At 44.1% G+C, this 25,596-nt stretch overlaps 1 protein-coding gene across 1 annotated transcript; it reads left to right on the top strand.

Moving 5' to 3' along the window:
• Positions 1 to 4,080: 4,080 nt before the first annotated feature.
• Positions 4,081 to 22,942, top strand: Pcp4l1 (Purkinje cell protein 4 like 1). The gene is made up of 4 exons (XM_051185760.1): positions 4,081 to 4,199; positions 10,102 to 10,177; positions 21,517 to 21,571; positions 22,553 to 22,942. The coding sequence occupies exons 1-4, from the start codon at positions 4,081 to 4,083 to the stop codon at positions 22,693 to 22,695; spliced, it is 393 nt and encodes a 130-aa protein (XP_051041717.1). The 3' UTR covers positions 22,696 to 22,942.
• Positions 22,943 to 25,596: the final 2,654 nt, after the last annotated feature.

Genomic DNA, 25,596 nt, shown 5'->3' with positions numbered 1-25,596 from the left:
GATTTCTATGAATGCTATGCCTGCCTGGTCTGAGTTCCAGGACAGCCAGGACTACACAGAGAGACTTGGTCTCAAAGAACAAAACAAAAACCAACAACAAAATTTGCTTATTCTTAATAGTCAGTCATTTCTGGTGCTTTCTCAAGTTAAATCCTCTCTCTCTCTCTCTCTCTCTCTCTCTCTCTCTCTCTCTCTTTCATTTTGGAGACAAGGTCTCATTCACTATGTAGCCCTGTCTTGTCTTGAACTCTTAGAGATTTTCCTGCTTGTGCCTCCTAAATTCTGGGGTCAAAGGCCAGTGGCTGAACCCAGCAATTTCAATTACTTTTATTACTTTTACGGGACTCCACACTTCCCTAGACTTCTATCACAGCACGCCTTCCTGTTGCATGTTAGTATCTTTCCTATTAGACTGTAAGGTCTATATTACATAAGGATTTTTGTTTTTTGAGAAAGGATGTCTTCCTCCTCTCCATTGCTGGAACTACAGGAATGTACCAAATGTACCAATTCTTGGCCTGTTTTCTTTTCGTCTTCTTCTCCTCCTCCTTCTTGGTTTGTTTCTTTCCTTCCTTCCTTCTTTCTTTCTTTCTTTCTTTCTTTCTTTCTTTCTTTCTTTCAAGATTTTATTTATTAAGTATACAGTATTCTTCCTGCATGTCTGCCTGCAGGCCAAAAGAGGACACCAGACCTCATTATGGATGGTTGTGAACCATCATATTGTTGCTGGGAATTGAACTCGGGACCTCTTAACTCTGAGCCATCTCTCCAGATCACTGTTGTGTGCTTCTTGATGCTGTTCTTTTTACTCCTTACTGTCACTAGGCTCTTATACTTTGTACAACAAGGCTTATCATGGCCTGTAGTGAGATAGTCCTTCTGTGGCACTGACCACGCCTATTGGGGGGTGGAGCCATGGACGGAAGTGACTGGATTTCCTCCTTCTATTCATCTATATTCTTTCCTTTCTTTAAGGCCCAACTTCAAGTTCACCTTCCCTGGGGGACTTTTGACTTTTTTGGTTTTAATGTCTTTCTTCTTTAACATATTACTATTTATCATTATATGACTTACTATTATAGCACACTTAGGTGTATTTATATTATCATATTAATCACCTATGTCAGGGATTGATTTATGAGCCAAATATAGCTTACTATAGGTAAGGACAGTTTTACTGGGCTGGAGAGATGGCTCAGGAGTTAAGAGCACAGGCTTCTCTTGCAGAGGACCAGAGTTTGGCTCTCAGCACCCACATCAGAGTGGCAGGCAATTCAACGCCCTCTTCTGGCCTCCACCAGCGCCTGCACACAGATGTATAGTGCCCCCTCCCCAGGTACACACATACACATAGGTAAAAGTAAAATAAATCAGGGGCTGGAGAGATGGCTCAGCAATTAAGAATACTGGATGCTCTTCCAGAGGACCCAGGTTCAATTCCCAGCACTCACATGGTGGCTCCCAAGGGATCCAGTGCCCTCTCTCTGGCGTCAGTGGGCACCAGACACCCATATGGTACACAGACAAACACTTACACACTAAAACAAAAAGAAATAAAATAGGGCTGGAAAGATGACTCAGTGGCTAAGAGAACTGTTCTTCCAAGGTCGTGGGTTCAATTCCCAGCACCCACATAGCTGCTCACAACTGCCTGTAACTTCAGTTCTAGGGCATATGACACACTCACACAGACATACATGCAATTAAAACACCATTGCAGATAAAATAAAAATAAATAAGTTACTTAAAAAAAATCTTTGCTACAGGGTTGGTCAAGAACACTTACTGTTCTGTCAGAGAAACTAAGTTCAGTTCCCAGCACCCATGTGTGGAGGCTCACAAGCAACTGTGGCTCCAATTCCAGAGGACTAATACTCTCTTCTGGCCTCCAAAGGTACCCAGCACACATACAGTGTATATACATATATGCAGGGAAGTACTTACACACATTAAAATTTTTATTGTTGTTGCTGTTGTTTTGTGTTTTTGTTGTTTTTTGTTTTGTTATTTTGAGAGAGGGTCTCTTTATTGAGCAGCTGTTGCTGTTCTGGAACTCACTATGTAGACCAGGCTGACCTCAAACTCACAGAAATCCACCTGCCTCTGCCTCCCAAGTGCTGAGATTAAAGGTGCGCATCACCATACCCAGCAAAAATAAATCTTTAAAAAAATGAAATAATTGCAGAGTGCTGGTGGCACACACCTTTAATCCCAGCACTCAGGAGGCAGAGGCAGGCTGATCTCTGTGAAATCTAGGCCAGCTCGGTCTACAAGAGCTAGTTCCACGACAGCTTCCAAAGCCACTGAGAAACCCTGTCTTGAAAAACAAACAAACAAACAAACAAAAAAACCCCAAAACAAAACAAAAAACAACAAAAAAAATTGAAAAAAAATAATTTCCTACAATTAGATCATTGTTTCTCATTATGTAGTATGGTTAACTACTTTGGGAATTTAGCTTTAAAAAAAGAATGCTTTTGTCATGTTGCAAGTGCCTGTGGAGGCCAGAATAGGGTTCGAGGTACCCTGGAGCTGGAGTTACAGACAGGCGTGACCACTGAATGTGGTCCTCTGAGAGATTAGCAAGTGAGCCATCTGCTAAGCCAACTCCAGCTCTCCCACTAAAATTTAAAGACATTTTGTAGCTCCTGAAATTTACATGAATCCAAACATCAGTCAATGGTCACAAACACATTTATATCAGACACAGCCAAACCTGTTTGTTGACATAATTGTTTGTGTCTGTGAAGCATAATAGGTGATGATGGCTCAGGAAAGAGTACATGTGTCCCTCAAAGACAAAACATTTATTAATTTGATTGTTACCTGGAAAGCTAGATGATCAATAACCTAGAGGCTGAATTCTCATTAGCATCTTTTTATAGCAGCTTAAGAATTAAGGTCTGTTTCACTAATGACCACCCTTTCAATGCTAATTAATTGTTCATCAGAAGGATTCTCAAGGAGTAGGCTGCATAGAGTGAGTAGGAGCAAGCCTAGTTAGAAGTTTAGAAATGGAGGCAACCAGATTCCTCCTAGAAATGGAATCGGACCATCTCAGGTGGGTCTCATTTCCAGCTACCCAGAGGAGATGTATAAGTATAGAGAGCCAAGTTAGAGAAAAAGACTATTTGAGGTCTTATTTGAACTTGGTTGTTGAGAAGAGACCAAACCACGAAATGGTTGAGACAGTGCAGCTGCAGTTTTAACAGGCTGTGAAGGTATCAACCAAAGAATGTGTCTGTGAAAGCAGAAAGCATCTGGGTTTGGCTGACTGAAGCTGTAAAAAAGTTTACAATGCCAACAAGTACCGCAGGCATGAAAATGTAAAGAACTTCCTTAAAGGGGTGAAAACTATATAAACAGAACTACATTAACTAAAGTTATCAGAAGGTTCATGCACTTACCTGTGTCCTGTTTATTTTCTTCCTCCCTACTTTTTGCCCATATATATATGTATGTGTATATATGTGTATACATATATATATACACATACACACATATACATACATACATACATACACACATACATACATACATCATATGGGGTTAGAGAGCACAAAGCTCAAGACTATTTGCTGTTCTTCCAGAGGACCAGAGTACAGTTCCTTAGGATACTGCTTACTACTTCTCTCTCCTTCACCGCTTTCCTACTTTGTTTTCTGTCTTCTAATCCCCCGAGGAACTCCCCCTCCTTCCTGCTCTGTCTGTCTTACCCTAGTTTGGAAATGCAGCAGATTTCTGAGCTTGCCACTACTAGGTTCGAGGAGCTGTCAGTCTGCGGTAGGCAGAGTTTCTATTGGTTGGTCTAGAGGCGGGGACCGGAGCTCACTATAAAAGATGCGGCCGGTCAAGGAGCGAGGAGCTGCTGTCAGGACCTGGTCCGAAGGGGTCCCTTTAGAAGAGCTTCAGGCCAAGCGCCCAGGGCAACACCAAGCAGCAGCTCCAGGCGAGCACTTTCTCCTTCGAGCCCGCTAGGGCGCCTGCCCCGGAGCCCCTCAACTCTCGACCGCGGTCCACGCATCCCTCCGAGGACCCCTTGCCTCACCTGAGCCTGCCACGCCCCATCCGGCCGCCGGGATGAGCGAGGTGAGCCGTGCCACTTGTGTCTACCCCCGCCCACCCCTCACTGTGAGCGTGCTCCGGGCCAGGGCTGCGGCGGGAGGACGCTGCGGCTCTAGATCCCAGGGAGGTGAAGGGTACTCTCTGGGTGGACGCCACCGCCCCTCTAGGACAGTCCTCAACCTCCCAGCTCTTTGAAGCTACTGGAAAGTGCTTTTAGCTTACCAGCTGTCGATAGCGGTTAGGGGAGAGGGTGGCTGGAGTCAGCTGTAGGCGGGAACTGAGCTCTCGGGATGATCAGCTGTTTCTTGGGATGCTAGTCTTCTGCATCTATCTTATTGCTACGAGATTTCCGTATCTTTCCTTGCTGACCTCCATCTTCAGTGCCTATTAAATTGGAAGTCTTCGGATAGGTTCTGTGGTGTTCACCGGAGCCAACCCAGTCCTTTAATTGGTTGACTCTTTTCAAAGAACACTGTCCATGGTAAGACTTTGAGAAGACCGGTCCTATTATCTGACTTATCTGTGGCACCCTGAACACATCCTCATATTATGAGGCAAGCATACTCGTTCCCAGATGGTGTTGGTATGAACAGTGATATCTCATGCTTTCCTTCGGTGGCCCCCTTCCTAGTGAGTACATCCTAGTGTTCAATCGGTTTCCTCAGCAATCTGCCAGCCCCTTGTTCTGTTACATAGTCGCTATGAAGCCTTAGGAGCATCAGAGAATTTGTCTGCTTATCTGTAAGACGAAGGTAATGCTGGTTGTAGTCAGATGGTTATGGACTCGCTTAGTGACAGAGAACTTGCCTAGCATGAATGAAGTCCTGGATTCAATCTCCAATACTGAAGGGAGAGACACAGAGAGAAAAAGAGATAGGGGAGGCAGAGAGAGGTGGAGAAAGAGAGAGATGAGGAGACACACACATACACAGAATTCCCTGGAGTCTGGTCCCCAGTTTAGATAGGAAAGACGAATATTTCCAGTAGTTCTGCTGACTACTGCTGACCCAGAGTCATCACCTAGGGAGTCAATTAGTGCCAGCTGGTGTGTTGTCTTGGTTGCCATGTCCACTGAGTTTATCCTGGAAAATCCATGGAGTCTGATGGCTGCAGAGGAAAGAGAGCAGCTTCCAGTATCTCAGCTGGTTGCAATCCTGCAGAAAGAAAATAATAAAAGTAAAGGGAGTGACTTTCTCTGGCTTCTTAGCTCTAATGTGAGAAGGGAGGCTTTCTTTGCCCCCCCCCCCATCACTAAGGTCTAGGGTTCAAACCACTCCTCCCACCATCATGTTCTAAATCTGACCATTTTAATCCAAGCCAACCCTGCCCCCTGGGAGTTTATCTCATGGCTATGCTGATATGATCTGTGGTTAGTTTGTATATATGATGAGATACACATGGTCCCTGGGTAGGACAGACCATTAGAAGATGTAAAAAGTGGTATTTAGTGGAGTGACAATGCTGTGTTCTTGGGGAAGTCAGATCTTGGGGCTACTCTAGACAGCAGCTGAATTTAACTAGCCTTAATTAGGGGCTCTTCAGAGTAAGAGTGGAATCCTCCAGTGGGGACTCTGTGTAAGGCTGCCTCCAGCCTCCTAAGCTGTCAGAGAAAACTAGTCCTAGCTAGCAATTTAGCCATCCAAGCTGCCTCCTAATACAGAGAGGAGCCTTGCTTCAGGGATGGTTATTTATAATATCCAGAGGCAGCCACCTGGGTGTACACAGAGACCAGCTGTTTCTGAACCAGAGCCCCTATGGGAGAATCTCAGTTCCCTGCAGGCTAAGAACCAGTCTGTTTTCTTCCTCCTGAAAAAAAAAAAAAAAACTATGATAAAAGCGGAAGTGTTGCCCAGAGCTATGGAGCTCGAGGGAGACTCCAAATGGCTTCACTTCTCTACACTGCGGATCCTGTCTTTCCAGTTGATGTGCCCAGGCCAGGAAAGCCATGTACCCCGAATATTATATAAGTTTCACCTTCCCCACCTGCTTATTTCCTTGCTTCACAGACACTGCCCAAAATGTGAAGATTTGGGATGTCTTTAAGAGATTCCATTTCAGCTGAGGAACAACTAGAGGTGGGGACCTCTGGACCAGGGCAGCTGAAAGTGTAAGGGTTCTGGCAGGACTGCTAAGCAGGACTGGTAGCTCTGTCTTCCCTTGGTGGCTCTCTGCTGTCACTCAGTACTGCAGCAGAGCATTTCCCTGGGTCTACATGCTCTGTTGCTGAGGAGCTGCAGAGACTCATCTCCAGCTTGTCTGTGTTCACAGCTGGAGGCAGGACTTGATTGCTGTGAATCACAGTCTGTCTCCTGTAGTTTAATAACTTTCCCTTGGTTCCTGTGAAGCTTGGGTATAGGAAATACATCCAGTCCCTGAGGGCTCTTCCCTACAATCCCTTTTTATGCAGTATAGCTGGCTTCGCAAAGCAGAACTGGAGGGTTTCGCATGCTGCATTTCTCATCTGTGAGAAACTTAACTGGAAGGATCCTTTGGTCTCTGCTGAAATGGGAGTCACAGATTACTGGTGACAGTCCCCACAGTTTCTTTTCTGAGTTTTAGCTGGCAGGGGACAGAGCAAGGAACAGATCATCTAGATCATTAGGAGAAAACTTAAAACTGCTGCTCTCTCCTTTATTATTCTCTTGTATTATTACCTAGTGGAAACAAGATACTGCTCTTTAGGGATTGCCCCCCCCCCCCCGCCCTGCCATGTACATCTGCCATTATCATGTAGTCTTCCCCACAAATGACATTCAATCAGAGTGATAGAGTTCTGTTGTGTCTTCTGTGAGCCAGTTGTTAGGGAGCTTGCCATCCAAGTCTCTCTCTCTCCCACACACACACACACACATACACACACACATTGATGGTTTATTATTATTATGGTTAAGTTGAACATACAACATAGGTCTGTCTACTTATTATGAGAATCTCTGGAAATCTGTTTTTCAAAACAGGGAAACCAGATTTTGTTTTGCAGCTTTGATCATTCCTGTTTTGCTTACCCATCTAAGTTGTGGCTTTAGCTGCTTGAATAAGTCATTCTTGTTGGTAAGAAATTAATGGTTTTGTCCCATCCTCTGTTCAGGAGTATAAAGATGACTCTTTATCCCAAGTGGAAGCCACGATCTGTTATCGAACGGAATGTCAAGTTTCCATGGGGCAGGTGACCATAGGGAGTGTGGTGGTGAATCCCATGCATTATTCCTCCCTGTGTTTGTAGGGGCCTAGCTAGTGATGGGGATTGTAACTCTAGTTAAGGGGAAGAAGATAAACCAACAGCTGTCTTTTCAAAGTGTTGATTCTGTAAATGCTTACCGCTTTTTTATGTTTTACTTTCCTAAAGTTGCAAGTCACTTTTCCTAAGTCTGGTTCATCATAGAAAAATTAAACTTTGTTTTGCAAAAATTCATCAAGGTAGAAGGCCCAGTATATCTTTTAGCAGGATAACCCCCAAATGAGATATCAAGACATTTTAGTGATAGAGTTTTAGATTTGCTGAAGCACTCTAAAAATCATCTGGTTCAGTTTGTACAGTACTAAGAGACTCAGGCCCAGTACTGCTGCTGTCTCTTTCCAAATGAATTTTCTTCAGGGCTCTTTTAACTCATTACTCCATTGAATACAGAGGAATCTCATTTACATGCATATTTTTTAAAAATATGACACAGGATAGTGAAGCCAGAGCAAATACTTTATCACTAAGCTATCTTTTCCATTTTAATTTTAATATTTAATTAATTAATTTATTTGTGGAGACATATGCTTGTACTTTGATTTCCTCATGTTACAGGCTTTTGCCTCCCAAATGGTGAGATTACAGGCACTCACTGCCATACCCAGCTCCTTTTGTATTCTTTTAAGACAAGTTCATATTAAGTTGCCCATACTTGCCTTAAACTTGCAGTTCCCCTGCTTTTGCTCCCCCCATCCTGCTTCCCTGTGTCTGACACAGGATCCCACTATGTAGCTCAGATTGGTCTGGAACTTTTTATCCTCTTTCTCTGACTCCCAAGCATTGAGATTGCAGATATGTGTCATCATGCCCACCTGTAGCCTCGCACCGCGCCCCCCCCATGTGTGTGTGTGTGTGTGTGTGTGTGTGTGTGTGTGTCTGTGTGTGTCTGTGTGAGTCTGTTTGTCCTGACAAGGTCTACTATAGCCCAGGCTGGCCTCAAACTCACTGTATGACCAAGGATGACCTTGAATTTCCGATCCTCCTGCCTTCACCTTCCTAGTACTAGGACATACCACTATGCTAGGTTTTATGTAGCCCTGGGAATCAAACCCAGGGCTTCGTGCATGCTAACTAGGTAAGTCCTTTGCCTACTGAGCTACATTCCCATCTATAACTTTTTTTTTTTTTTTTTTTTTTTTTTTGAGACGGGGTTTCTCTATGTAACTGATCTGTAGATCAAGCTGGCCTCAAACTCAGAGATCCTCCTGTTTTTGCCTCCCAAGTACTGGGATCAAAGGTGTGCACCACCACCAAGATTAATTTCTAATGAACATATTATAAATACTTTATAAGCAGCAGAAAGAGTGTGATTTAATAAAGTCTGAGTAAGAAGATAGACATTTTAGAGACCCACAAGACCTACATATTTACCAATAGGGTACATTTTGGTAGAATACTAGATATCTTAGTCACTGTTCTTTTGCTGCAATAATGCTCTGACTGGGGAAACTCTTACAAGAGAAAACATTTAATTGGGGCCTCACAGTTTCAGAGGTTTGGTCCATTGTCATCATGGCAGAGAGCATAGTTTCCAGGATGCCATGTGCACGATTTTTCAAATTCATATACTAGACCTGATTCTCAGAATGGTTTGGATAAGCTGCAAGGATAAGCTAAGGGTGGAGGTACTAGGGAGATTGCTGGGTTAGTAAAGTGTTTGCCTATGGCCCAAATTTCATCCCCCAAACCAACCCCTCCTCCAAACCCCCCCAAAACAGATTTGCAGTGGTGTGCATTTGTAATCCCAGTATTGGGAGGGCAGAGATGAGTGGATCCCTGAGCCTTGCTGGTGAGTCAGGTCAGTCTAATCAGCAAGCTTGAGGCCAGTGGGAGATGCTGTCTCAGAAAACTAGGTGGACAGCTCCTGAAGGGCCATGTTGAAGTTGAACTCCCACCACCACATGCACTCACATGTATACGCACACACTCGAGTGTGCGTGCGCGCATGCACACACACATACGCACACACGCACACATTCATGCACAGTAAGCAGATTCATAACGACTTTGTATACATCTGTACACATCTGTAATCCTAGTATCCAGAACGTGAAAGCAGGAGGATGATGAGTTAAAGGTCCCCTGGGCTATACAGCCATTTCAAGGCCAGTCTCAGGTATGAAGGGAGATCCTTCACCAAATAATAATAATAATAATAATAATAATAATAATAATAATAAATGAATAAACAAAGGCTAAGGCTGTCTGTAGCTCAGCTGATTAATTGCTTGCCTAGCATGGACAAAACCCTCAGTTTGGTCTCCAGTACCGCACAAAACAAGATCCTGTAATCCTAGCACTCAGGAGTCAGAGGCAGGGAGGTTAGAAGTTGGAAAAAGTCCTCAGCAGGTAGTGAGTTGAAGCTTGGCTGTGTTATGTGAGAATTTACGGAGAGGGAGACAGACAATATAAGAATGAGGAAGAGTAAACAAATAAAACATCAAATGCCCCTCCTCCTTCTTTGTATAAAATCTGCATTCCTCCAAATTGCCTTTAAATAAATACCTAGAAGCCCAGACTTTATGACTGTGGTGGTGGTGTGTACCCATAATCCTAGTACTTAGGAGGCAATCGCAAGAAGATCAGGAGTTCAGTGCATATAGAGTTCAAAACCAGCCTGAGCTACATTAGACCCTGTCTCAAAACACCGAAACAATACAAAAACCTAAAACAGCAACAACAACAACAAAAACCAAACAATGAATTTAGACCTTGTGATCTTCTCACTGATCAGACTTAACCAAGCCTAATTCGTTTCTTCCCTCCCTCCCTTCTTTCTTTCCTTTGTGTATTGCTAGCCCAGGCTGGCCAGGAGGTCATTGCCTCAGACTAGCCTCAAACTCAGAAACCTTCCTGACTACTGATGTTATAGAGGTGAGCTACCACAGGGGTACCTCACCAACTCTGGAGCTTGATTTCTGCTTCCCACTGGGTGGCTCCTAAAGGCTTTCTCACCTGGTTCCCAACCTCCAACCAGGGGAAGCGGTGCCATTTACCATTCTATTATGTGTAGTGCTGCCTCCCTCCCACACAAAGCCCTCCAGCTGAGTGTTTGCTTTGTAGGCTGTGGGGGGATTAATAGGTTTATTTTAGAACGTTAACACCAAGGGTGGGATGCACATTGAAGATTATAGTAATAAATGAAGCTTTGGCTTTACTCTCTCTCCCCATCCCCTAGTCCTCAGTATGGGGTAAAGGCACAGCTCCAAGCTGTGCACAGAATGCCACAAATAACCACTCATTAAACTGCGGCAGCCTCGGGGCTGAGAGGAATGGGCAGGGGCTGTTGACTCACTGCATACCACGGGTTGGCCTGGGCAAGGGACTCTGCCCCTGACTCTAGTGGGGGTACTGCTATTCCAGGAAACAGTGGGGTGGCTAAGGGGAGAGATACAAACCAGGGAACTATTCCAGGAAACAGGGTGGGGTGGCTAACAGGAGAGAGAGACAACCAGGGGACTGGGACTGTTAAGGGTAAGAGACATCTGAGATGTCGGGCGTCTGGCCTATATTTTCTGTATTAGGAGAGGAATGTGCTTATAGAGAGACTAGAGTGAAGGTTGCTAGCTCTTTTTCTGTTATTATCTTGAGGGTGACCTTCAGCAAGTCTTTCTGAAGCTGTTGGAGGCCTGCAGCTGGTTACTGCACTGATAGAGTTGAAACAGTTCCAACAGCAGTCCAGGGTGGAACAGGGGCACGGGATCCCGAGGCTTCTGTAAGGGTGACCTTCATTTACCACTGAGGGAGAACACTTCAGCACTCATAGAAACACCCCCGTGGTGGGGTGGGAACAAAGTCTACCACCTGGAAAAATATCCACTAACTCGTGTCCCCTTTGAATTATCCATTAATTTGTGCTCTCCTTTAGTTCCTGAAAATGGAGTTGGTGAAGTCTCCAATTCATGACAGCACAAGACCGAAGGTGGGGCCCTTTTAAAGCTCATAATTTAGAATATTTTGTCTTCAAGCTCATTTTTAGCTTCCTGTGCCCTGGTCTACAGACACAGAACTGTTGGTATCTGGCTGTTCATTGAAGCTACATGATTGAGGGGGTACTGGAGTTTGTGTTTTCATCAGCACAGCATCCAAGTCATGTCAGGGAGGACTCAATTGTCCCAGGTACAATGATCTGATGATTGCTGCTATCAACCGTCTGTGATAGACCAGGAGTGTGAAGAGTATGGAGAAAGCCAAATAGTTTACCCTTCTCAAAACTGGTTTTAACTTGCTGCTTGAAAAGGGGGTGGGGGGTTACACTGTCTCCCACTTCTGGTGATGATGGTTGCTGTGGCAACACCACTAAAAAGGAAATTGACAAAGCAAGAAAAGAAACAAGGGAGAGGGACAGGGTGAGCAGGTCCTGTATGCCACAAAGTTGTGGGGTGCCTCCCCCCAATAGTGGCAGCTGGGAAGGAACAGCTAAGCTGCTACCGTGGGGACCGCCTTGAGGTGCTTTGCCAAGACAATGCTGACTCACACAATTACTTTTGGATTTTGTTTTTTTCTTCTTTCTGTGTTTTCTTTCGTTCCTAATTTTTTTAAGTCAGGATTTCATTATATAGCTCGTGTTGACTTGGAGCACAATCTTCTTGACTCAGCCTCCCCAGTGCTGAGATCACAGGCATGGTGTGCCATCCTTGACACAATTATCTTTGAGTTTGTTTCTGTTTTTGTTTTTTAAATGTTGGGGGGGGTGTCCTGGGAATTGATCTTTCCCCCCCCCCCCTTCTTCTCTTCAAGAAGAATCTTTCTATTATGTAGCGCTTTGGCTGTCCTGGAACTTGCTATATAGACCAGGCTGGCCTTGAACTCACAGAGATATGCCTAACTCTGCCTCCTGGGTGCTGGGATTAAAAGCATGCTCCCTGATACCCAGCGGTAGCAATACTCTTAACCAATGAGCAATCTCTCCAGCCTCCCCCATCCCCTTTAAGGTTATTTTCATGTGTATGTAATGATTTTGTTTACATGTAATGCAAGTGAACTATGAGCTTGCTTGGTGCCTGAGGAGGCCAGAAGAAGGCACTAGATCTCCCAGAACTGGAGTTATAAATGGTTGTGAGCTAGCACGTGAGTTCTGGGAACTGAGCTCGGTCCTCTGTTAGAGCAGCAAGTGTTGCTAACCACTTAGTCATCGCTCTAGCTTTAATAAGAAATTTTGAAAACATTGTTTTAAAACCTATTCTATAGTGAATCATGCCTGCAATCCCAGCACTTTAAAGGTTAAGGAGGATTGCCACGAGTTTGATATAAGCCAGGGCCACACAGTGAATTCTAGGTCAGCTTGAGCTCAGTATAAGACCTCTTTGAGCAACAACAACCCCCAAACCAACCCTCCCCCCAATATTTTTTAATACAAGTTCTTTATCAGACATGTGATTTGTAAATATTTTCTTTCTGCCTGTAGCTTTTCCCTCCTTTCTTTTCTTAGGAAAAATTCAGTTTATAATGTTTTTCTGAGTTTTGCTTTAGGTATATCTAAGAATTTTGTTTTTGTTTTTGTTTGTTTGTTTGTTTTGTTTTGTGTGTGTGTGTGTCCTAAGGTTGCAAAAACTTACCCCTTATGCTTTATTCAAAAAATTTACATTTAATTGTAGCTGTCTTATTGAGGCAGATTTCTTTCTTTCTTTTCGGTTTTCAAGAAAGCCTTTCTCTATAGAACAGTCAGCCCTGGCTGTCCTGGAACTCACTCTATAGACCAGGCTGGCCTCAAACTCAGGGATCCACCTCCTGCTTCCTGAGTGCTGTTATAAAGGACATGGGCCACCACCCTCAGCTTTGAGACAGGATTCCTATATAGTGCTGGTAGGCCTATCGTGCTGTGAGGCCAAGATCTCAAACTTGCATCAGTCTCCCTGCCCCTGCTTCTTGAAAGTTTAGGTTTTGTGTCTATTTGTAGTTAATTTCTGTAAAGTACACAGTATAGTTTGAGATGGGCTTCTTTTGTTTGGTTTTGCAAATGACTGTCCAGTTGTTCCCTTACTGCTTGTTACTGTTTGTTGAAGAGAAGACACCTCCTGGCCTTCCTGCCCCATGTCACATCTTCCATCATGTCACATCTTCCATCATTTTCTCCTGTTTCTTAACATCTCTTCCTCCCTTTCATGGTCCCTTTCTATTTTCATCTTTCTTGTGCGCCCAAGACACCCCCTCTCCCGTCTAGAGTCTGTATATGAGAGAACACCTGCTATTTGTCTTTCTGAGTCTGGTTTATTTCTCTTACCATCATGATTTTCCCTAGCCTTTTAGTATTATTGCTCCTCAGACCTTGGTCCCAGGCCCACCCTGGTTCTTTTCATTCTAATGGTACTCGGAAAAGGAATTCACATCAAGGGGAGGGCCAGGTGGAGAGAGAAAGGGGGTTGTTTATGTTTGAGAGTAAAAGGAACTGATTGTCCTGACTCCTAGAAAACAGAGAGGGGATGAGATGGGGAGCTCAGATAGGACAGGGCCTTATCTGGATGCTGATGAGAGTTCTAGAAAGGTGGAAAGGGGCAAGTATGTGATGTTTTCCTAAACTAGAACTGGAAGAACTAAACAGGGTAGATAGCTTATTGCAAGAAAATACTGGGGAAAGGGAAGATGGTCCTGATCTACATCTTAAAGCCTAAAGGAAAAAGTTTCCTTACCCAGCAGGCCTTTTATATTCACCGCACCTCTCCCCCAAATTGGGAGAGGAGAGTACACAATTTTGAGCTGCAGATCAAACAAAAGAATACTCATAGGGAATTAGCACATACTGCCAAGATGATGGAATGGAACATTGTTGGAATACATCGGGCCCAGAGGAGAGAGTGAAGAAAAGGACTACAAGAAGGTAGGCAAGGAAAGAGACTAGGGCTCTCTAGGGAAAGAAAGAGTTGATGGGCTTCACAGTTGCTAATTAGTGTTTGGTACTGAGACGTGCAAAACAATTAGTCCTGTGTGGGCAATGACATTGAACTGAGCCAAGCTCCAAGCTCACTAGAACTGGAAAATGGTTTTGAATGTTAGCAAGGGAGTCATTTGCTATGGAAACGAGTGGGATGATCTTGCACTTGTAATTCTCAGACTCTGAAGGGCCAGGATCTGGCCCTGAGAGTGAAGACTATGACTAGTCCCCAGGGGTCAGTTTGGTGTGCCAGGAGGCCCACGGAGCAAGCACTGGGAAGCAAGCTGGATGGTCAAATCAACAATCAGAGCAGGAATCTGAGTGAGCAAGCATGGTCTGGGATAAAGTCCTCACAGAGCATGTAAGATTGTACTATAATGGAAAGGCAGGTTCCAGCTCCCCAGGGTTCCCCGTGCAGTACATATGAAGATGATGGTTTGGTTGTAGATTGAAAAGCTAGACTTTGCGATTCAGCTGCTTAAATGTGGGTATAGAATTAAATGATGATTCCTGAGATCTTTCTTCCTACATGGGGATTACCGTGCTGTATGGGATAACTTGTAGTTCACATTAGTGTTCTCCCTGAAGTTCATGTAGGTGAATGTGAGTGCATGTGTGTGCAGACACATGAACACTTTAGTGGCTGAACTAGAGATCATATAACATAGTGTGTTCAAGAGCCTGGGCTCTAGCTGGGCAGCGGTCATGCACACCTTTAATCCCAACACTTGGAGAGGCAGAGGCAGGAGGATCTCTGTGAGTTTGAGACCAGCCTGGTCTACAAAGTGAGTTCCAGGACAGCCAGAGCTGTTACCCAGAGAAACCCTGCCTTGAAAAACAAAAACCAATTAACCAACTAACCAATCAATCAAACAAAAAAAAAAAAAAAAAAAAAACAACCAAACAAATAAAGGAAAAAGAGCCTAGACTCTAAAGTTAGACTGCCTTTCTGGCTTTAAATCCTGACCTTGTGGTTTAACTCTATGATCTTAGGCCAAAAAAAATTAATCACTCTTGACTTCAGTTCCTGGTTTGAAAAATGAGAATAACAATACCTATTTTATGGAGCTATTCAAATAACCCAGCATGTTGGTGTTTTTAATGTGCATACAAAAGTAACAGATTAATAGTGTTATCTATGTGATAATAAGTAACAGGGTAAGGTAACATTCCAAGTCTTTGGTTTCTGTCAGTTCTCCTAGTTGGATCCTGTAAGGAGAAGAAAGGCTTTGCTGAACCATTTTACCATTGCTATTTCTGACCAGAAAAGAGCAGAACCGCTGAGAGGTTTGTGGTCCACACTTGCCTAGAATGAGGGGCTAAGAAGAGGCTGAGAAATGCAGCTCTGTTACAGCTCTTGAGTTGTCATTGCTCCTTTGGAGATACCAATGTTTGTAAGGCGCTTTCTTATAGAGCACCGGATGAACTTGAGATATGGAGTGTGATGCCTGCCCATACATGAACCAGACCACCATGATTTCTCTATGACCCATGACTTTCTAGAGAACAGCCAGAGCATTGAAACAGAGGACAGGGACCAGTGAGGAAACTGAGTATCGTATAGAGGTTAGTCCAACTGTCCCTGCCCCCAGCAAGTCACAAACAGCTAAATCTAGAAGTGCAGTGCCCACAGTAGCTATTTTGAGAACTGGCTAGAAAGAATGGAGTGGGGAGGGGCAGAAAGAAGAGCCTCTAGCACTTTTCAACGGGTGGTGTGAGGGAGACTTCACGGTGTGTTGTGAGCAATGGGGACCTTACAGTACTCCTTTCTGGCCTCTCCAGTGGAAACTCTTGATCTTAGGTTATGACCTTTCATAAATATAACCCAAATGGAGCTGGGAACCCCTGGGAAGCCAGATCACAGCCATTGCTCTATTCTGAGGCCAGGCCAGGCTCTGGAAAGAGGGGAGCCAGCAGGGCAGAGGGAGCATGGCAGCCTGTGTGGTTCAGCCCTGACACATATCTTGCTTAGAGAATTTGGCTCACACTCAGCTGCCACGAGAAGGAAATGGCCTGTGTTAGTTATTTTTCTAGTGTTGTGATAAAACACTTTGACCAAGGCTACTTAGAGAAGAGTTTTCTTTGGGGGGGGCTTACAGTTTCAGAGGGTTAGAGTCTGTGATAGTGGAATGGAGGCAGCAGGTGTCATGAATTGGATGCTGAAGCAGAGGCTGAAGGCTCGCATTTTAAATCAGGAGCTTAAAGAAGAGAGAATAAACCAGAAAAGGGTGTTAAATCTTTAAGCTCTCAAAATCAGACTGCCTCCAGTGACGTACTTCCCTCAAGGCCACACTTCTTGAGTCTCCCCAGACACCTTCACCATCTGGGGACTGTATTGTTTGAATGAGATTCTGGGTTCTGAGTTGGTGGAACTGTTTGGATGGGACTGGGAGGTGTGGCCTGGATGAGGTTTGTCACTGGGGATGGCTTTGAGGTTTCTAGTGTCTCTGCCTCCTGCATGTGACTTGGTTTGAGATGTGAATGAACCCTCAGCTGTTCCTGCTGCCATGACTTCACCGTTTCGTCATGGATTCTAACATGCTGGAACCATAAGCCCTATTAAATGCTTTCTGTTATAACTTGCCTTAGTCGCAGTGTCTTAGCACAGCAATAAAAAGGTAATAAATACAGTGTCATAGTTAGGCCTTCTATTGTGATAAACCACAGCCTTAGTTAGGGTTTCTATTGCTGTGCAGAGACACCCTGACCATGGATGACACTCTTATAAAGGAACATTTAACCGAGGTGGCTCCCTTGCAGTGTCAGAGGTTTAGTCCATTATCATCCTGGCCGGGAGCATGGCGACTGGAAGTTTGATGGCATGCAGGCAGACATGATGCTGGAGACTCTTACATCTTGATCCAAGGGTAACTATCTCACTGTGGGTGGCATGTGCATATATGAGACCTCAAAGCCCACCTCTACAGTAAATCACTTCCTCCAACAAGGCCACACCCACTCCGGCAATGTCATACCTCCTCATCGTGACACTCCCTTTTGGGCCATTTTCTTTCAAACTGCCACAAGCACCATGATCAAAAGTAACTTCAGCAGGAAAGGCTTTATTCCATATGATAGCTTTTAGTCCATCATCCAGAGAAGTCAGGGCAGGAGCCTGAAAGCAGAAGCTGATGCAGCCATGGAAGAATGCTGCTTACTGACTTGCTCCTCTTGGCTTGTTCCCAGGACCAGCAGCCCAGGAATAGTAGTGCCCACAGCGAACTGGGCGGGTTCTCTCACATGAAGGAATGAACCACAGACTTGCCCAGCTAATCCTGTGGGGACATTTTCTCAATTGAGGTTCTCTCTTCTAAAAGGATTCTACCTTGCCAGGCAGTAGTGGCATGCTCCTTTAATCCCAGTACTTGGGAGGCAGAGGCAGGTGGATCTGTGAGTTCAAGGCCAGACTAGTCTTAGAGAGCAAATATAGCAAAATATAGCAAAACATGCTATATTTTGAAGGCATGATCCTTCAGCCTTCATCTCCCAAATGCTGTGACTAGAGCCTGTTTCCACACCCAGAAAAAGTTAGGAGTAACTTTTTATTGGAATGGCTAACCAGAGTTGAAAGTATACTTCAGTGTGCAACTATGTGCCCAAAAGAGTGCAGTCATTATTAACACATTCACATACTGTGTCAGCATGTGAAAATACTTGGTCTTTGCAGTCAGTCTTCCTGTGTTCCAAAACCAGGTCTACTGTTTTCTATTTGTATGGTTTGGCCTTGGGCGAGATCTAGAACATTGTTCTAAGGCTTGTTTTTTTCACCTATAAAATAGAGTATAACAGTTCAGTGAATTAAATAGGGTAAGTTTCACATATAATAATAAATGCTCAGTAATTACTGCTTAGTTATCAGTTTTATCTCTTCACTGTGGTAGCTAGTTTTGTTTTTTTTTTGGTTTTTTTGTTTGTTTGTTTTTTCCTTTTTTTGGTTTTTCGAGAAAGCCTTTCTCTGTGGCTTTGGAAGCTGTCCTGGAACTAGTTCTTGTAGACCAGGCTGGCCTCGAACTCACAAAGATCTGCCTGCCTCTGCCTCCCTAGTGCTGGAACTAAAGGCATGTGCCAGTACCATCAGGCTGTGCTAGCTAGTTTTATGTCAACTTGAAACTAGCTCCGGTCATTTTGAATGAGGGAGATTTAATTGAGAAACTGCTCCCATCACATTGTCCTATGGGCAAACCTGTGTTATAGATTCTTGATTGATGTGAGAGGGACTGGATCACTGTGAATGGTGCCACCTCTGGGCTGGTAGTTCAGGGTACTATAAGAAGGCAGGCTGGACACGCCACCAAGCAGCATTCCTCCATGGTCTCTGTCTCAGTGTCTGCCTCCAGGTTTCTGCCTTAAGTTCCTGCCCTGACTGTCTTCAGTGATGGACTGTGGTGTAGAGCTACAATCTCATGGTGTTTATTACAATACAGACCCTAAGACACTTACCCTGGAAGATAGGGACAGTATCTTGGTTGATTTCACTTTAAATCCACAGCCAATAACCTCAAGAGGGCTCTTTTGTTCTCTGGTAATCCTGCTATATCACAACTAGTCACTCACTTTCTTGGATGACTATATCACTCATTCTCATCTTTTCTCAAACCGTTAACATTTCTTGATGTAGCAGGCTTTCTTTTGGGTCACCAGCCAGCTCCCAAATCATGACACAGAGACTTATTATTAGTTTTGGATGCTTGGCCTTATCTTACGCATGTTCCACTGGCTCTTATAACTTAATTTAACCTGTTTCTCTTCATCTATGTTTTGCCTCGAGGATTTTTACCTTTCTTTCATTCTGTCTGGCTGGTGGCTGCCTGGCAGACTGGCCCTAGGTGTCTCCCTCTCACTCCTCCTCCTCCTTTCTCTCCTCACTGTTCTCTCTGCCCGCCAGCCCTACCTATCCCTCTACTGCCCAGCTATTGGCCATTCAGCTTCTTATTAGACCAACCAGGTGCCTTATGCAGGCAAGGTACAACAAATATAACACATCTTTGCCTAGTTAAAGTAATAGTCCACAACATCTTGCCCTTAACTCTGATGACAACTGCCCTTCTTGTTTCACTGAGAAAATAGGAACACTCAGTAGAGATGCTCTGTACATTCCGACCACATCTGACACCAATTTGCACTCATTCCATGCCTTCATTCCTATCTGTAAATGCTGTGTTAATACTCTGTCTACAGTCAGCCGTCCCACTTGTGTACTGTGTCTGTCTTTTCTTGCTCAATTGTGAAACCACTCTGGTAATTATCCTTTCTATCTTCCATCATCAATTTTTCCTTCTCTACTAAATTATTCCCATCAGCATTCAGCTCTCCTGCTTTAACAAGCACCTTTCTACAACCTCATTTCCATCCAGAACTGTTGTCCAGTTCTGCTATCTTTAAAGAGAAAGCTCTTTCACAGAGTTCTCTGTACTCAAAGTTGCACCTGCTAATCTAGCTTGTTAGCAGAAAGCTTCTTTGAAGTCTGATACACTCTATCACTTGTCACTATGATCCTAGTCTAAATGCCCACTCTCCTGCTTACAATGATGTAAATCCTTCCTAATCCCCTCCATGTTTTCCTCTTTTTCTTCTGTAGTTTAATCTCTGTCAGATAGAACAATCCTTTAAAAACATGATAGAGAGGATGCAACATGACCAGTCTCCTCTCACTCCTGATGCCATGCCTCTTTGGCCATGATGACATCATGACCTTCCTTCCTTCCTTCCTTCCTTCCTTCCTTTCTCCTTTTCTTTCTTTTTCTTCCTTTCCTTCCCCTCCCTCCCTCCCTTTCTGTCTTTCTTTCTTTTTTTTTTTTTTTTTTTTTTGAGACAGGGTTTCCCTGTATTGTTTTGGAGCCTGTCCTGGAACTCACTCTGTAGACCAGGCCGGCCTTGAACTCACAGAGATCTGCCTGCCTCTGCCTCACCAGTGCTGGGATTAAAGATGCGTGCCACCAATGCCCGGCTGCCTTTCTTAAATTGTAAGCTGAAATAAACCCTTACTATGAAAAACAAGGCCAACAACAACATGCTAGAGAGACAGGCATGCATAGTGGCACACACCTGTCATCCCAGTTTTTGGAAGTGAAGGGCTGGAGGCAGGAGGGTTAATTAGTTCAAGAGCTACTTACTCATCTGCAAACTAACCCCATGTCAAACAAGCTAGCAAATGACAAACAAGAAACATCTCCTCTTGGATGATTAATAGATACCCCAAATTTGTTTTTAAAACAAAAAAAAAACAAAACAAAAAGACCTCCTGATCCTCCCCCAAGCCCATGCCATTGTCTTCTCTGTAGAAGGGAATGGGAATGCCCTTTTCTCATTTGTCAGGACAGTTCTCAGGAGCCATCCCTGACTCCCTTTTTACCACAATATCATGTACTTATCCAGCTAAAATCACTGAAAAGAAAACTCCCAACCTTACCACTTGCTCCCTGCATTCCCACTGTTCTGATTCAACTTACCATCTTCTCTTGCTTGGTTTACTGCACCCGTCCTTGCCTCTTACCCCAGGCTTTCCGCTTCCTCTTCATTTGCCTTTTGTGCAAATCAGAGTTCTCCAATGGCTTTTACTTCTAGTCAAAGAAACCATTTACTCAGTCTCCCCAAGGCCCTACATAGTCTGCTCCCACCCAAAGCTAGGTCTGCAGCCCTCCCTCTTCCTCTCTCCACTCCAGCTATGCTTGGACCCTGATGTTCTTCAAAGAGGGCTTGCCATGGATATCTGGTCTTCACCATCTTACCTCCTACAGCTTCTTGCTCAGGTGCCACCTTTCAGAGAGACTTTTCCAGGGCTGGTAAAGCACTTGCCTAGCATGTATGAGGCCATGGACTCAATCCTCAGTACTAAACAACAACAACAACAACAACAACTCCATAGTTGACCAGATAGGCGTTTCCTGACAGCTAAGTAAAGGCCTGTTCCTCTGTTCTTATCTAACACTCCATTACTACCCTATCGTGCCTTTTCTCTAGTACTTTTCATCCATCATCTTACATCACAGTCACCTTGTTTTTCTCAATATCCTTTGAAACGAGCTCTGTGAAGGCAGGGTTACTTTATCTGTTTTGTCCTTTACAATTTCTCTGACATCAATAAATATTCATTGATTAAGTTCTTTCTGAAAAAAAAATTTGCTATGTGACCCAAACTGGTCTGGAATTCATGACAATCCTCCTGCCTCAGTCATGCTGGGCTCATTGAGTGATGATTTTTCATCTGATCTCAAGACCTACATCTTTGAAAGATTTGGGAAATAAGCCTGATCATAGAAAGCTTGAGTGTGCATAAAAGATCTCAGGCAGTGGAACCTTAATACATCCATGCATATCTTATATTGTTATTCTTTTCTTCCAGCTTAACACAAAAACACCCCCAGCAACCAACCAGGCATCTGACCCTGAGGAAAAAGGTAAGTGAAGCTAAGCTAGGCTGTTAGCATAGCTAATGGAGCTAGAAACATGATTCAAAGAGAGCTATAAATCTAGAAGCTCCTAATGCCAGATATCTAAGAAATGAGGGGTGTGGGCAAGCGAAACAAGGGATTACTATAGCTCTAGGTTCTTGCTATTTTTTCCTAAGACATCGCAAATGTGTCAGCATTCTCTGCTGATTTTATCAAGAAAAGCCTTGAATGGTTGGAAAAGGCATGTAAAGTGATAAGAAGGGGCCAAGCAAGATGGCTCAGTGGGAAAAAGTGCTTGTTTGCCAAGCCCGATGACCTCAGTTCAATCTCCAGGACCCACACAATGGAATACAAGAAGTGGCATTCACAAGTTGTCCTCTGACCTCCACACATGGGTCACATACAGGTTCTGGGGGGGGTGTAATATATTTAAAGATTTGTTTATTTAAAAAAGTCTATGTATGTGTGTCATCCTGTATGAGTTTAGTGCACCACATGCATGAAGGTGCCCAAAGAGGCCATAGGGCTTCAGAGCCCCTGGGACGGGAATTACAGGTGTTGTGAGCCACCAAATGTGTATGCTTGGACTGTACCCCAGGTCTCCTACAAGAGCATTAAGTACTCTTAACCACTGAGCCACTTCTCCAGCCCCACAAAACATTTTTGAGTGATAAGAAGAAACTTAATTAGATAATCCAAGCTGCTGTTCTCCATTAGACATTGAAGAAAGGAAGTGTACTTTGGAATTTGAACGACAGGGTTTAGGAATAAGTGATGATAGAAGACATTTGTCACTTGATCCAAGAAGTAGCAAAACTTCGAAGCCTAGCACCTTAACTTTTATAATCATTAGTCATCCGTAGGCCTTGAGAAGACTGGGGACTGGAGAGTAGTTCAAAGTGGACTCTAAATGCTGTATTTGACATTTGAAGGAAAGGACTGGAATTGGTTGGGTTGACTCATCAGTGTGTCTCCAACTGTCCACAGGGAAGGCTGGCAGCATCAAGAAGGTTGAGGAAGAGGAGGAGATTGACATCGACCTGACAGCTCCAGAGACAGAGAAGGCTGCCCTTGCAATTCAGGGCAAGTTCAGGCGATTCCAGAAAAGGAAAAAGGATTCCAGTTCCTGAATGGCCAGCCTTCCCTTCACCCTCCTACTTCCTCTCTGCCCTCCACAGCTCTGACTCTCCCATGTCTTGTCCCTTTATCCCTCTAGCCTCTCCTAGAGGCTAGCTTAACCTTTATATACTCTCTTCTCAGGCTCCCTTAAGCTGTCACAGCTGTAGAGACACAAGGACACAAGAAGACTTCAGTTGGTAGTCACTAGGCTAAGGGTGGGTCAGTCCCTTGCAGAGAACAGATGACTTTGAGGTTTGACCTTCCTCCACCCCTAATGCTAAGGGCAGGATGGGAAAGCCTTCAGAGTGCAGGGCCTGAGGATGAGGGTGTATGTGTTCTGCCGATTGCAGCATTCACGCTCCAGGAAACACTTTCTGGTCCCTCTGCACCATTCCTTCCATCTCCCATGATTCGGCCACAATGCAGCTGCCCTTTCTCCTGGGCAGACATAAATCAAGGAGCTTACAAAGTGTGATGGTGCATGCCTTTAGCCCCAGAACTTGGAAGGCAGAGGCAGGTGGCTCTCTGTATGTTGAAGGCCAGCCAGGGCTACATAGAGAGAGACCCTGTCTCAAAAAAGCCTGCATCCCCTCATCCAAAAAAAAAAAAAAAAAAAAAAAAAAAAATCAAGCAACTTAATATATTAGTGCATGCTGAGTAGATTCCTTCCAAGGAAAGAAAGCAGGTAGAGGCAAGGAAACTCTTTTTTCATTGTCCAATCTGAATGAAGTCAGAGGAGCCAGAGATGGCAGAATGTCCAGAGAAAACTAGGAAACATTTAGGAAGGAAAGAAAAGTAGAGAAGGGTGAGATGTCTGAAGTTACAAGTTATTGTTAAATACACATTACATGAGGGGCTCTCTGGCCTTTGCTAATCTGCCTACCTCTTAATCCACCCCCATCTTTAGTCATCCCTAGAGCCACGAGAGCCAAGTGACACCCCTATAGTTCTCAGCCACCCCACTGTGGAGTCAGGGCAAAAATAGCCACTGTATGTGATTTTAGCATGTTTAATAATCATAACAATAAAAAGCCCTCAAATGGGACCATTGAACCTCTGCTAGTGTTTTTCCCCCCTTGGGTTAAACATGAATGTAAGCCTAAACTGGCCCAGAAAGGGTGGTAGAGAAACTACATGGATTACATGGTGTCACAGGAAACTAATACAACCTGAGTAAGTTTCAGCTGAAGCTAATCCTGCCTTCCTTCTCACCTTGGCCTCACCTTGACACAAGGCGCCCACACTGAGTCTCTCTGCTGCTGTTACCACCCCCAGGGTGCACCTGCAAGGATGATGTCTTCTGCGCTCCTGCCAGCAGCACACTTGGTACATGTCTCTGAAAACAAACCTATTCTTCCCTGCTTCTTATCCCCAAATGACCTATTCTAAATTTCCCTCCTACTTGGTCTTCCTCCCAGATTCTCCCCTCCCCTACTAGTGTTTATAAAGTTAAGAGATGGAGGCAATGACTCTGGACACTAAAGAGTATCACTCTTACACTGAGGGTTTTAACCAGAAATCAAATAAAAATAATGATTTGTCAAGTGGGCTAACATTGCTGAGAAATGGTCTCTACACACTAAACCGACTCAAGTGAACCAAAAAAGCCATCTGTATTTGCCACATTTCTCCTTATTTATTTTGTGGGGAGCATTGATTAAAATAGTTTTACTACACTAATCACAGAACAGTCTTTAACCTCAGCACTTGGGAGACAGAGGCAGGCAGCTCTCTTGAGCTCAAGGCCAGCCTAGTCTAAGGAGCAAGTTTCGGGACAGTCAGGGCTACACAGAGAAACCCTGTCTCAAGAAAAACATAATAAAATAACTTCACTTTGTAGTTCAGGCTAACATAGAACTTGCTATGTAGGCCAGGCTGTCTTTGAACTCACAACCCTACTGCATTAATTAGCCTCCCAAGCAGCTTGGACTACAGCCTTGTACCATTATGCCCAGCTAATGGTATTTATTTTGGTAAACTTTGTAAAGCATATATTTCAGCATTTTTGTTATTTATATTTTATGTATACTACGAGCTGGGGATTTTGAGCTAATTATTTTATTTTTATGTGTGTTCTGCTTACATATATGTGTGAGTACCATGTGTGTGCCTGGTTCCCATGGAAATTAGAAGAGGGCATCAGATCCCCTGGAACTGGACATGGTTGCCAGCCACCATGTAGGTGCTGGGAACCAAACCCAGGTTCTCTGGAAGAACAGCCAGTGCTCTTAATGGCTAAACCCATCACTCCAGTCTCGAGTTATTTATTTTTTTATGTATGTGAGTGTTTTCCTGCATGTATGCATGTGCACCATGGGTATGCCTGGATTGAATTTCCCTGAAACTGGAGTCACAGGTGGTTATAACCTGTCATGTAGGTCCTGAGAACTGAACTCAGGTCCTCCAAGGAGCAGCCCCATCTCTCCAGCCCCCAAATTTTATGTTTTCAACAACTTTCATCCTCTATTCCTAACCCCTGTGGATTTTATTATTTTACTGCCCATATCTATGGTTCATTTTTTTTAAAGACACTATGTGGCTGGTGTCCTGAAACTCAAGATACTCCTCTGAGTGCTGAGATTATCGGAGTGTACTACCATGTCTAACTCTGTAGCAGACTTTCCAGCCCACTCCTTAATCATGACATGGAGACTTAATATCAGCTATGGGTGCTCGACCTCATCTTATGCTTGTCCCACTAACTCTTATAACTTATTTTAACCTGTTTCTCTTCATATATGTATTGCCTTGGAGCTTTTAACCTTTCTTTCGTTCTGTATGTCCTGCTTTTCCTACCTCTTCCCTATCTGGCTGGCTGGTGACTGGCTGCCTGGCTGGACCCTAGAAGCTCCCTTTCTATCTCCATGTTTTCTTCTCTTTTGAGCCTAGATTTTTCTTCCTACTTATTCTCT

Source organism: Phodopus roborovskii, unplaced genomic scaffold (genome assembly GCF_943737965.1).
Source record: "Phodopus roborovskii unplaced genomic scaffold, PHOROB, whole genome shotgun sequence".
In the NCBI taxonomy this organism is placed as follows: Eukaryota; Metazoa; Chordata; class Mammalia; order Rodentia; family Cricetidae; genus Phodopus; species Phodopus roborovskii.
This window is presented reverse-complemented; position numbering and strand designations above follow the sequence as displayed.